Source organism: Sorghum bicolor, chromosome 2 (genome assembly GCF_000003195.3).
Source record: "Sorghum bicolor cultivar BTx623 chromosome 2, Sorghum_bicolor_NCBIv3, whole genome shotgun sequence".
In the NCBI taxonomy this organism is placed as follows: Eukaryota; Viridiplantae; Streptophyta; class Magnoliopsida; order Poales; family Poaceae; genus Sorghum; species Sorghum bicolor.
In genome coordinates, this window is record NC_012871.2 from 7,518,453 (window position 1) to 7,531,247 (window position 12,795).

The following is a 12,795-nucleotide window of genomic DNA, read 5'->3' on the forward strand; positions in this document are numbered from 1 at the left end:
CGAGGGATGAAGGGTCACCAAATGAGCCCCTCGGCACTAGCTTTTAGTTATTTTTGCGCCAACCCCTTACACCTTTTTGGGTGAGGGATGAAGTGTCACCAAATGAGCCCCTTAGCGTTTTTTGGTAATGCAAGGTCATTGGGCTTCTTTCACATCATTGTGCTTTGTTTGTGCATATTTCTGACAACATGAAAACATTGAGCTTTTATCACATCCTTGTGTACATACATATCGAAAAGGTTGCACGTGGAGATCTACGATTGCTGATGTTTTGATCTCATCAAATATGTTTTTGCCGATATTGGGGATCCAAGGCACCACTTTTGGCTAATGTGAAATGCTTATATGGTGCTTGGATGTTATAAATGAATGTCATGATGCTAATGAGTGTATTCACACATATAAAGAAGGAGAAAGCGTTTTCCTTTAGCTTTGCCCCTCTTTTATTTTTGGGGGTTGAAGTCAATGGTAAAGCCTCTTGATGAAACTATAGTCAACAATGTCGAGGTTGGTTTCGAAAGCCCCTCGCCATAACTCGACCAAAGTCTTGAACAGTGGGTCATCATCTGACTTTCAATGGCAAAATAGGAGGGGATTAAAAATAAGAGCGAACGATGGAATTATTGGGCAATGGGATATGGTGTTTTGACTCTGGTATGATTGTTTTGGTGCCTCATCTGGTTGTCATATATGGCTCCTCTAACTTTTGAGTGATGGCTAAGGAGTGGCAAAATGAGCCCTTTCGTGCTTGTAGATTACTTCGCCAACCGCCGCAACTTTGAGGCAAGAAGTGGCAAAATGAGCTCCTCCTTTTAAATTAGTTTGGCGCCAACCCTCATAACTTTAGAGGCGAGGAGTGGCAAAATGGCCCCCTCGACACTTTTCAAATTGCTTTGGCACAAACTTATGGTCAATGTCGCTAACAACGAAACCCCTTGCTGGGGTGTTGGCAAAAGCTTAGTGGATGACCCTAGTGCTGACTACAAAATTAACTAGAACAAAGTTTGCGAAACATAGATACACATTTTGTTTTTGTTGTACATGAGTTGTTTAGGTCTTTGGAGATTTTGAATGTTCATGTCTCCAGAAAATCTGGAAGGATGTTAAGTCTTTAACTTTTTTGCATGAATGAAGTCACGGAGGCAACTGAAATGCTAACACAAATTTTAATTGCTCAGTCAAATATCACTTCAAGCAGCTTAGTAAAATGTTACAAGTAATATAGGTTTCGTGTTGATGCATACTCAAGAGTCTCAAGACTGATACCATGAACGAATCTATTGTCTCAAATGGCTTCATCATTCTGAAAAGATGTCTTTGTAAAAAAAGGTACTAAAATGTAATTATTAATAGTAAGTTCATCAAACAATAGACGATGTTATCTAAAGTGTAATAAATAGAAAAAGTTTGCATGTGTCATCCCTTTTTTAAGTGTAGCACCAAATTGGCTGGATGTCAAATAAACCAGCTTCAACCTATCATCCCCTGACCCAACCATATATGGCCTGCTACGCATCTATTGCTCTGCCTCTGTTTACTGCCATATAGTTGCATTCCATTATAGGCCATCAGATCTTCAAGAGATGTTGCAGCCAAAAAATTCTATTCATTTCTTTCACTTCTGCAGTCAAGCTGTGCTGTGCATTGGAGTTTAAGGAGTCATACATCTAAAAGAGGTCGAGTGTTCTTCCATAACCAGTCACGAGAATGGCCACTCAACAAAGGGGAAACCTGCAAACATTGTGTGAACTTTAGGAGGCCATTGGTTTCAATAAAATGAGATAACTTACTGGAGGAACTAGGAAGGCAATATTATGATGATTACAAAGCATAAACACATTCACTGAAAAAATTATGATGACTGAGAAACTGTGAACCAGAAAGATCCCATAAAACATAAAGGGAGTTCGTCAAGCAAAATAACCATGCCCTCAGCGTCATCTTTGGTGTACAAATAAACCACTGCCTCGCGGTCAACGATATAGAAGCTCACCTTTTCCCAGACTTCTTCGTGATAATCATTGACCCAATTGATCTCTGAAGGTGACAGCAAGGATGACTCAATAAGCTTGCTCTAAAGATGCAAAAAAATGATGAAATAATCAGTACTTCTTGAATTATGTGTTTAGTACAAACAATAATGAGATAACAGCAGGGGGGGCTTTGTCAAACATATGGTCACATAGTAAGCACCACAAAAGGGCAGAAGATACCTATCCTTCATATGTAATACTGAAACCTTACACCCTAGTCACGTTACTGATTACTCAAACAGAAACAAACTAGCATTACATCAATTGAATATATGTGACTAGTGCAAAGTGTCATCCATTGAAACATATCAATAAGATAATATTACATTTGTATGTACCTGAATCGGAGCAAAAGTTAGTTTCTCAAAACCAAGGTATGAAATTCCACCAAAAGAATTTGCTAGATTAAGCTCCTTTACCAGAAGTAAATTCTGCAGCATTCAACGAAAAAATTAGGAACAAAAATGGCTAATTGTAACTCTTAGTACAGTGGAAAAATTTACCTCGATACGAATGCCAAACGAATTGTCTTCATAATAACCAGGTTCGTTGCTGACAATCATGCCCTTCTGTAAGGATGTCAAATTTCCATATCGATAGCTAATGCTCTGAGGGCCCTCGTGGACATTTAGTGCAGCTCCAACTCCATGGCCTGTGCCTGGATCAAGAATGAACAAGAAAATGAACTTACATTGCACATTATATCTTCAATGGAAGACTAAACCAATCCTTCTCTTTACAGCAAATTATTTTATGTAGTTAAAAAGGGTACTACCATGTCTATAATCCAGTCCAATTTTCCACAGAGATGACCGTGCCAGAACATCTAGCACAAAGCCTGGAGTTCTCTCGGGGAACACTGCTTGATCTAGAGCTATGTGGCCCTGTCACAAGATTTCACGATTTGCATCAGGCAGGAATATAAGTTGCTGCAAAACTAAATGTTACTAAATTGTATGCCCAAAACCATAACCAAATTGATTACCTGCAAAACTCTGGTGAAGCATTCCTTTTGCCTTCGGGAAGGCTCACCAAAATGCACTGTTCTTGTTATGTCAGTAGTTCCATCAATGTATTGAGCACCACTATCTAACAAAAACAGATTGTCAGTTCCAACAGAGCTGCAGCTCTCTGGGGTTGGTCTGTAGTGTATTATAGCACCATTTGCACCATAACCTGTGTGAGAAAATTGACTTTCAGTTAGAAGTCAAGAGCTCTACGTGTACACACCGTAATTTGGGAAGAATTGCAGTTATGTAATTTATGAAATGTCTGCTTTCATCCCCTCGTTCAGCCTAAAAACATAGCTAAGTATACATCATAATAAAACATAACATTAACACAAAACTAAAAAAAATACAATGATTTTGATAAACTGAAACTACAATTGCCTTCACTGGCTTCATACAGATAAAAATTTACAAAATAGGCAAAAAAAAAAAGGTTAAAGAAAACAGGATATTACATCCTAGCTAATCAGAACCATCTATCCTGTCATAAAGTGGCTAGATAAGAAAATTATAGTCTGAAGGGCATATCTCCAAATATTGAGTCCAGAAGTATTGAACATAATACAAAGAGATATCGTTATACTCATATATAAAAACATAAGATATTAGCCAAGTAAAAAGTTTCTATGTGATTTTAATAGTTTTTTCTTAGTGCTAATTTACTAAACAAACAAATTATACCACTTATAGTGTCGAAGCTTGTCTCTATAAATCCAGCTTGCTTTTGACGAAACTCAAGAAGCTTCTCAGCAATTTGTACCTCTGTAAGGGGAACATTTTTACAGATTTCCTCCTCTAGCCAGCACCAGAATTCTGCTAAAGCAGCAGCATCTCTACAAATGCGTCATGCGCCAGCAAAGAAATATAGCTGTCAAGTTGAATGAAAGTAAAGGAAGCAGTAATACAACACAAAATTTGGACCTAGGCTATGATAGGTAACGCTGGATACAGGGACCTGACCAGAGATATTCTTTTAAACAATATCCACATGACTAAAGAACACTTCAACTCCAAAAGTCACAAAATAATAACAAAATAGTGTTTCCCATGCACAAATAAACGTAGAATTTATACAGTAAATAGAATGACAAGAACCACCAGTGATTATTCCAATAGATCACATACAGACTAGTTCCCGTTCGTCAATAGATCAAGATATGTCAAAACTTTGCTGTTTTTCCCAACAGTCTAATAGCTAATGCATCATGTTTTGTTAGCGAGAGAAAATTTACTAATTTAGTAGTAAAATTCCTGCTGGGCTGCCATAGGGACCTACATACCTTTTCCTCTGTAGAGCTTCAGGAAATTTAAAAAAAATGAAATTTATTCAGGAAATTTTGAGAAGAGAAAACAACACTGGTTCAAAGCCCCTTCAATACAATACCTTAGGTGTGAACTCTTCATTCCCTCAATTTCTGCATCATTTTTAACTGACTTGGCAAGTGCAACTGGTGAAACATTGTATACAGCACTTATGACTCCATTCTGGACACCAGGATCTCCAATTATTGGGTCGTCTGAAGATGCTTCTTTCTCTTCAACTTTTTTCCCTGTTTTTCCTTTCTTTTTCATGCATCTATCGCAACTTGATTTAAATGCAGTAATTATGGCTGCATTCACACTTGAAGAATCCAACCAGAGCTTTGCACCTTTCTCTGCCAGTCTTGACAAAGCAATCTATGTTTTAGTCGGCAGCAACATTATTATTGACTGTTAGTTTTGAATGTTAAGATAAAGAAATATGTTTTAATTGACAGCACCACTACAAAAATTATGTTTTCCCTATTGAATTGTTGCAAGATCTGATTCTTTTTCCTCAAATACTCAGGAGGTTGCACATCATTTTATTAAAACGAAACATACATATGGAACAACACACATTTTATTAACATCAATAGCTAGATCTGAAAAATTCACCAGTAAACCTGAACTCACAATTTATACAAAAAAAAAATACAAAAAGAAAGAACAGAAACCTCCAGGGCAGCGAACCATTTGTACAGATGAGGCCAGAAGCAATCTAATTCATTAATTTAAGATGGAAGAACCATGAGCTCAATGGTACTATTAAATCAATATATTTTGTTTTTACCATGATTGTATTGCTATAGAAACAAAGGACTACATCAACAATGAAACACAAGAGATATGCTTGCGGAACTGCATATTTGAATCAACACAGATTTATTAAAAGATCAATGCTTTTGCCAGATTTACCTTCCTACTTCAGAAATAATTGCTTCATATGGCTTAAGTTTTACACCAGCTTGCTCAAGGTGCTCCAGAACACCTTTAGAAACTTTGCTGCTATCTACAAATAGTGTAGCAGTGTTAACCTCCACAATGAGATAGCTATAAAATACTGGTGAATGTGGGACATCACTTCCTCTCTGCATTTAAATGTGAGACAAACCCATCAGATTCATGAACAATGCTGCTATGCTTTCTCTGCAGTCCCTGCTCGAGCTTTGAGTTCAGGCATGGTAATTGATTAAGAACGATAAATTCTTTTCAACAATTATTACAGCATAATAATCAACAAAAGAAAACAAACTCCCAAGTAGAACATTTCACTGGAAACTCAGCAAATGTTAACTATAAACCAGCTATGAACAAAAGAAATAATAAAACTAAGACAGAAATATTTGCTAAGAACATTTAAATATATGATGCTTTTGACTGAAAGCATGTGGAGATTGAGGATTGTTCATATGTATGACCCAAATACACCAAAATGGATTTACAAATTGAACAAGAAAATGAAAAGCATAGCATGGTTTTCAACAGCAATTCCACAATACTATAAGAAACATATCAATCAAACAAATTGTAAAAGAACCAAGATTTTACCATGTTCAACAACCAAGCAACTTCATCGAGCATTGAAATTACAACAGCATCACACCCATTTTCAGCAAGTTGTGACCTAATGAAGGACAACTTTGATGGCACATCAATACCAGCATATTTGATGTCATGCACCCTAGTTGGTTCTTTTGGGGGATTTGGCCTTGCATCTCCCCATATCTCATCAACTAGGTTCATGTCCTGAACCAAAACTAACTCATGATTCTTATTGGCGATTGAATCCTTCAGTTCTTCAGCAGCATCAAATGAGAAAAGAAACTGCATCCTTCGAAAAAATGAAGGAAACAAGATTAGACTGAGAATACAATAAACATACATCTCTAGAAAAGAAACATAATAAATAAATGGAAACACTAAATAAAAGTGAAAAATTGAAATCACTAAAAAAATATAACTCGATTGATTTGCCATCATCACACCATTTCCAAGAGGAACATAACTAGATAAAAAATGTAAGATTTTATAGAGTAAAAAGCAACAAAATCTCTACCTGAAAAAAAAAACAACTACATGATTTCTTTATCGATAATAATTAATCCATGGCTTACTTATTACTGTTATTTCTTGAAAAGATAGTTATATGTTAATAGATCCATGAATCTAATAAAGTAATGGAATCATGGTGCCTAAAATTTCATTGGAACAAGCAGATCAGATAACAAAATTCAATGTAGACAGTTTGTGATGGAGCAGATCCATGGGAATGTACTGTAGTTCCAATCATGTCTTATAAATTTGTGCTAATCACTAATGATCTAACTGCAGCGTCATTTGTGAGTTGTGACATTCACAAATCACATTGCGGTGACATCACCAAGAAAGAACTTAAACCTCAAACTAAACAGTTAATATGGGCATCAAATAAAGTGTATAAACAATGTGTCACTGAACCCACTACCCAGTATTAAATATTAAAGAAAAACTCACCGGATCAATACCAACTCGGCAACCAGATGGTAAAACATCATTCAACCACTCACTGGTAGTTGGAACACCATGATTCCCACTGCGCATGAGTGTCCAGTGATGGTTCAATTCCTTCTCTGCCTGCCAAACAGAACAATTGATCATGAACAATAACTGAAATAAATGTGCAAAGATATTAAGGTTTATAGCAAGTGAGAGTACCTGAAGAAAATAGCGGCCATCAGTCCAGAGAGCAGCCTTATTTTTTGTGACCACAGCTGTACCAGCACTGCCAGTGAACCCAGTCAGATAGGCACGCCTCGTGAAGCATTCTGCTATGAATTCGCTCTGGAACAGAAGTTATGAATAAAATCATGTAAGTGGAGACTATATTTAATTCAATTTCTTCACTTCACTAAGTAATACATTGAAAATTTTCTACATCATTTACATTGGGCAGCGGACAACAGTTCACCACAGATGGGAAAACTCTGTCCTATGCAGTTACAAACTCACGCTGAGCATAGGAATCATGATTTTCTAAAGCTCTAGGTAAACTCAAAGCGAGTTTAAAAGTGGAATAAAGAAACCATATATGCTTCATGACTAGCAGTGGACATTGATGCTTTGGCTCCGGAATGGTCATGTCAAATTTTCTTTACATGTGTTTGTGCCTTGCACATGAGACGATTGACTACTGCACTGTTAAGCAAATGTTGCTTTTGTATGAAACTACATCATGACATAAGCAGAGCACACCTTGCTACAAGTTATATATTTATATCAAATGTACCAATTATTGTGTGCTTGTACTGATTTGTCAATGGTAAAGTATGTTTGACAGGTACTTTAGAGAATGGGTATCATCATGTAACAGAATATATTTATATTAGACTAAAAGTGATCCTGATAATTGCCCGTACTGTACAAATACTTACTGTGTAATTCACGACCATAACACCTCATCAATCTATAATCTCAGCCATGCCAATGTCAAATTTACCTCCTCACTCCCACTGTCTCACACATGACAGCAGCCAAGTAACTTGGAAGCCCTGGCCTCCACAGCCCCTGTTTCACCAACCAGCTCACGACCACGTCTCACCTTCCCTACTCCCACCCCCTTGTGTCCCACCCCTCGGACTCCTCTCATTATCCTATCAGTATCATCCCTTTAGAACATTGTATGTTTTCCAAAACTCCACATGGTAGGGATGATCACAAACATCACAAGAGCAAAAGTGTGCTATCAAGTGACCAGTAAGACTCCCGAGGCTACACAAAGAACATCTTCAAAAGACAGGCTAAGACTGAGACATATCGCAACACATTTGTCACACAATGCAGTAATTTCTCTACAAGAAGTGGGGATTAGCATGCATGTAAGCGCCTAAATTCAATCAATTTTCCACAATTAAACTAATATATTTCGAGTAATAATCTATTCGTTTTGGGACTAGGGACAAGGCGGCCCGACCTGGTGGGCGTCCTGTGAGGGGACGATGTAGGCGTCAATGGCGACGTCGGGCCGCGCGAAGAGTCGACGAAGCGAGCGGAGCTTCTCATCCCCGTCAGACGCGGAGTCCGCCGCAGCCCCGGAGGAGGAGGAGGAGAGACCCCGGCGCTTTCGGAGCTCAGACGAGGAGAGGGCGACGACGCGTCCGTCCCCGCCCGATGAGCTGGCGAGGACGCGGAGGAGGGGAAACCGGCGACGAAGGGGGGAGAAGGGGGAGAGGGCGGGAGGGGGGCGGCGGGCGAGGAAGGCGGCGGCGGCGAGGGACGGGGAGAGGCGCGCTGCTTCGATCGCCATGAGCGGGCGAGCAGGGGCCAGAAAATGCGTGGGGGACTGGGGAGGAGGTGGAGGTGGGAGGGAAGGGAGATAAGGCAGAACCGAACCGGCCCACAAGCGTGTAGCTTCCGGGCTGGGCCTCAGCGCGCCCCTCTCGATGTGGAAAATATCTGTTTGACTTTGAGGAACATTTTCTCAGATTATACTATTTTTATTCCACTCAAAAAAAGATAATATTATTTTTACCCCCTCAAACGAAGATAATATTAAAATTGTAACTAAAATTATAAAACTAGTGACCGTCGGCCACGAGAAGGCCGATGAGTACTTTCTTTTACCAAGCTTATTTGCTAAGAGCAACTCTAGCCCAACATGTAAATTGGTCCTTTACTTTTTCCATTTACATGCTAGCCTGCAAAAAATATGGACCCAAAATTCATTACAACTCCAGACCAACAACCAAAATCCATTTACATTGCGTACCTGTGCTCGTCCTCGGTCCACGGCACCCCGTGCCGGCGCTCCTCTGCGTTGCCGCCCCCGCGGCCACGACTGGCGCTCCTCTTCTGCGGCGTGCGCTCCTCTCCTGCCACCGCGGCCGCGACCGGCGCTCCTCTCCTGCCGACGCTCTTGTCCTGCGGCCGTGGCTGGCGCTCCTCTCCTGCGGCCGGCGAGGAGAGCAGGAGCGTGCGGACAGCAGCATGCGCCTGAGCGCCGCGAGCAGCCGCGGACCGCACAGCGCGCGCCGCCTCGCCGCGCCCTCCCGCGTCGCCCGCCGCAGTGCGGCCCTGGCCGCCTCCACCTCTGTCTCGTCCCCGCCCTCCACCGCCTTCGCCACAGCCTCCTCTGCGTTCGCAACACGCACGGGCTCGTCTTGTTCCGCTTTTGCCGCCTCCTTCCCGCTCACCACCACCTGCACCTTGACCGGGGCCATCTCCCTCGACGACCTACCTGACGACGAGGACGACATGGACGCCACGTAGGCCCCCTGCAACGAGCACGATAGGTTCGACGCCGACCTCGTCGGGACTGATGCCCCCTCCGATGAGCACGACAGATTCGACGACGACCTCGCCGGAGGCTGCGTCCCCGCCGCCACCGCGCGAAGCACGACCACCCTCGCCTCCTCGCCCGAAGGCGACATGGGCGACGCGCGACCTGAGCGCACGCACCACGTTCGGACGGGCGCCCGGAGCGCGTCGTTGGGTATGGCGGCGGCAACGCCACCGCCCGGTGTGTCCCTGCCCCTGTCGCCTGCCACCACTCCGTCTGGACCGAGAGAGAGGTCGAGCTCCGCACAGGCTAGGACGCATGCGCGCTCGTACGTCCAGCCCGATGGCAGGATGACCAGGTCCGCCATCGGCGTGCTGAGGATGGGGCAGCACAGGAGGAAGGAGCCCGCGAGGCCGGCCAGCTCGCCGGCGGGGCGGCGCATGCGTCGATAGAATGGGCAGGAGCGTGCCGACAGGAGAGAGAGGAAAAGTACGGTGGGACCCACAGGCTGAGAGGGGATAGGAGGCTGCTGTATCTGCGGACTTGAAATTATAATTTGGGAGGACATGAAAAATGAGATCGCAAGTAGGAGGTAGATTAGAGTTGATTTTTTTATCAAGTCCATAGATTTGGAATAGGGAGTTGTTTAGGAGGTGGGCTGACCAATACTATGTGGCACGTACTTTCATACGATACATTTTTTATTACAAAAATTTAATATTGTGGTGGGAGATGAAATTATGTGTTGAGAGTGGTACGTACTACTCTCACTACTTTTTAGATTTCATCTTTTTTTCAGAATTTGAACTCGAAACTTCAACATTTATAATATTGTCTCGACGCACCTGCCACTTGAGCTATACGCGACACATACGACCATATAGCTAACGTTATTTTTACCTACATAATTTTAAATCTTGTGGTATATATTTGACACTCGAAATGATCTTAAATTTAAAAAGTTGTGTTAACTGAAAAGGTTGTGATCTCTTGGAGTGCTACAATTTGATGTTCACTTTCATTTCCTTTCGACATTGTTAAACATCTTAAATCCGATATGAGAATATATATTGCATATTTAGACTTGTAAACCATCTCAAATTTAAAATTGGTCAACTACATATAAAAAGTGATGATTTTTTTGTGCAAAACAAGCTATCACTGCGAGTTCGTGCTTCAATCAGCGATAATGGTACCATATCTATCAATATGTCGGTGATAGTAAAATGTCTATCACTGCTGGTTGGAGTCATGAATCCACACCTGCTTCAATCTGCTATATTTTTCACAATGCCACACCAGGCAGTTGCCTGTTGCCACACAAGGAAGCAACCATATCTTTGCCATACCTGCTGGGTACGGTATAAATCTAGTTGATGTTGCTTATATATAGAGCACACGTGCGATGTGTCGTGTGAAGTTTGACATATACTTCGTATTTTATTTCGGGTGATAAGGGCCCCAATTTCGGTCTAGCTAGTTGCCTAGCTAGTAATTAATCATCTTAACTAGAACTCATCTTACCAAAACTAAATATAATAAGATTCAACCTCAGTCTTAAGCAGATCAAAATATAAAAGGATCGTTTTTAGTCTCAGCAAAAGTTTGTTGTACTATCCATTGGGCAGGAGATTTTAGTCCCGGTCGGTGGTTTTTAGGATCAAAAGTTTGTTCTCTAGTAGTAAGTCGCTTAAAGGAGTAACAATTTTGGATTTTTTCTGGACAAATGGTAAGAAAATTCATGCAAAACTAAACATATGTTAGAATTGATCTAGGCTACAGTAAAAGGGATGAGTCTTTAGGGGTAATTGGCCCATACTGTTGGCGAGGTTCCAGCTCACGCCCACTATCATAAGAGGGGATTCAGTTTCCGTACATTAGTAAGAATAAATTTGAAGTAATTTTTTGAAATTTTGGTGTGTGGGGTTCAGAGTTATATATTGTACCCTCCGGGTACAAGATTCCTGCATTGTCGGGTTGGCCACTATGAGCAAGATGCTTTTATTTTTGGTTGAAACATATAAGAACGATGCCTCTGTCACTACTACAATAATCTTTATGGAGATGGACAAAATTGATTAACCGAGGCAGTTTTTGCAACCGCCTCGGATCAAAGGTCATGGTAAATGACCTATTTTCCGAGGTGGTTTAATTGCTGCTCGCCTCGGTTGATCAAATAAAAAACAAAAAAAGGAAAAAAAATCCATGGACAGGCCCGGTGAGCCCAACCACAGGCCCGGCGAGCCCATCCACGGTTAGCTGCCACCGTCACTCAGGTCCGCAGCACCCGTCCTAGCAGTAGTTGGGGAGCCGTGGGGATGTCACTGTCCTCGATCCGCTGCCAAAGGACGACGACAGCCTCGATCCACAGCCAGAGGACGGCGGCGCCCTCAATCCGCTGCAAGGAGGCGCCACCGCCCTCAATCCACTGTTGTGGGGCACCACTGCCCCGGATCCTCGCGAAGGGAGGTCGACTACGCCGGGAGGAGCTCGCAGCCGCACCAAGCTACGTGCGCCCGCTGCTCTGGAGGAGCGCCGCCACTGAAGGAAGGGCCTCCGCCTTGCGGAGAGGAGAGGGGAGGAGGGGCATGTCGTCCCGCAGGCGTGGAGGTATAGAGCCTCCCCATGCCATGGCCGCTCCGCACATTGCCGGGAGGGGCGGGGCCTCCCTGCGCCATGGCCGACCCACGGTGCTTAGAAGAGAAGGGGTGCCGCTAGATGGGAGAGAAGGGGAGCCGCCAGCGGGACAGGGAGGGGAGGGGTGTCGCCGGATGGGGGGGAGGGGGCGCTGGTGGAAAGATGGGAAGGGGATGGTTGGGGGCGTAGGGCTAGGGGATGGAGATGAATGGAGGAGGATGGGGACAACTGAGTGATTGGAACCCTAACTCCTTGTATATATATAAATCCAATATGAATTTGATATGGGCTTTTCGCTGGGCCTCAAGAATATTAACCAAGGCGGGCCTTATAAGTGGCCCGCCTCCAAAATTGGGGGGTATTTTTGGAGGTGGGCTACTTATAAGGCCTACCTCTGTTAATATATTTACGGAGGTGGTTGTTTCTTAACCGCCCCCATAAATCGACTTCGCGAGGCGGTTGACTGTAATCGCCTCGGTTAATAAAAAACGACCGCCTTGGTTAATCCAAGGCATTAACCAAGGCGGTTGAAATGTCTGCCCGCCTTCGAGGCACATTT

General features: G+C 42.7%; 1 protein-coding gene across 1 annotated transcript; it reads right to left on the minus strand.

The window, feature by feature from the left end:
* Positions 1,211-8,672, minus strand: LOC8063695 (probable Xaa-Pro aminopeptidase P). The gene is made up of 13 exons (XM_002461618.2): positions 8,295-8,672; positions 7,040-7,165; positions 6,839-6,958; positions 5,894-6,169; positions 5,261-5,433; positions 4,428-4,706; positions 3,725-3,876; positions 3,019-3,209; positions 2,809-2,917; positions 2,537-2,691; positions 2,372-2,464; positions 1,994-2,074; positions 1,211-1,731 (listed from the first exon to the last, which is right to left on the minus strand). Exons 1-13 carry the CDS (start codon positions 8,625-8,627, stop codon positions 1,660-1,662), a joined length of 2,160 nt encoding a protein of 719 aa, XP_002461663.1. The 5' UTR covers positions 8,628-8,672; the 3' UTR covers positions 1,211-1,659.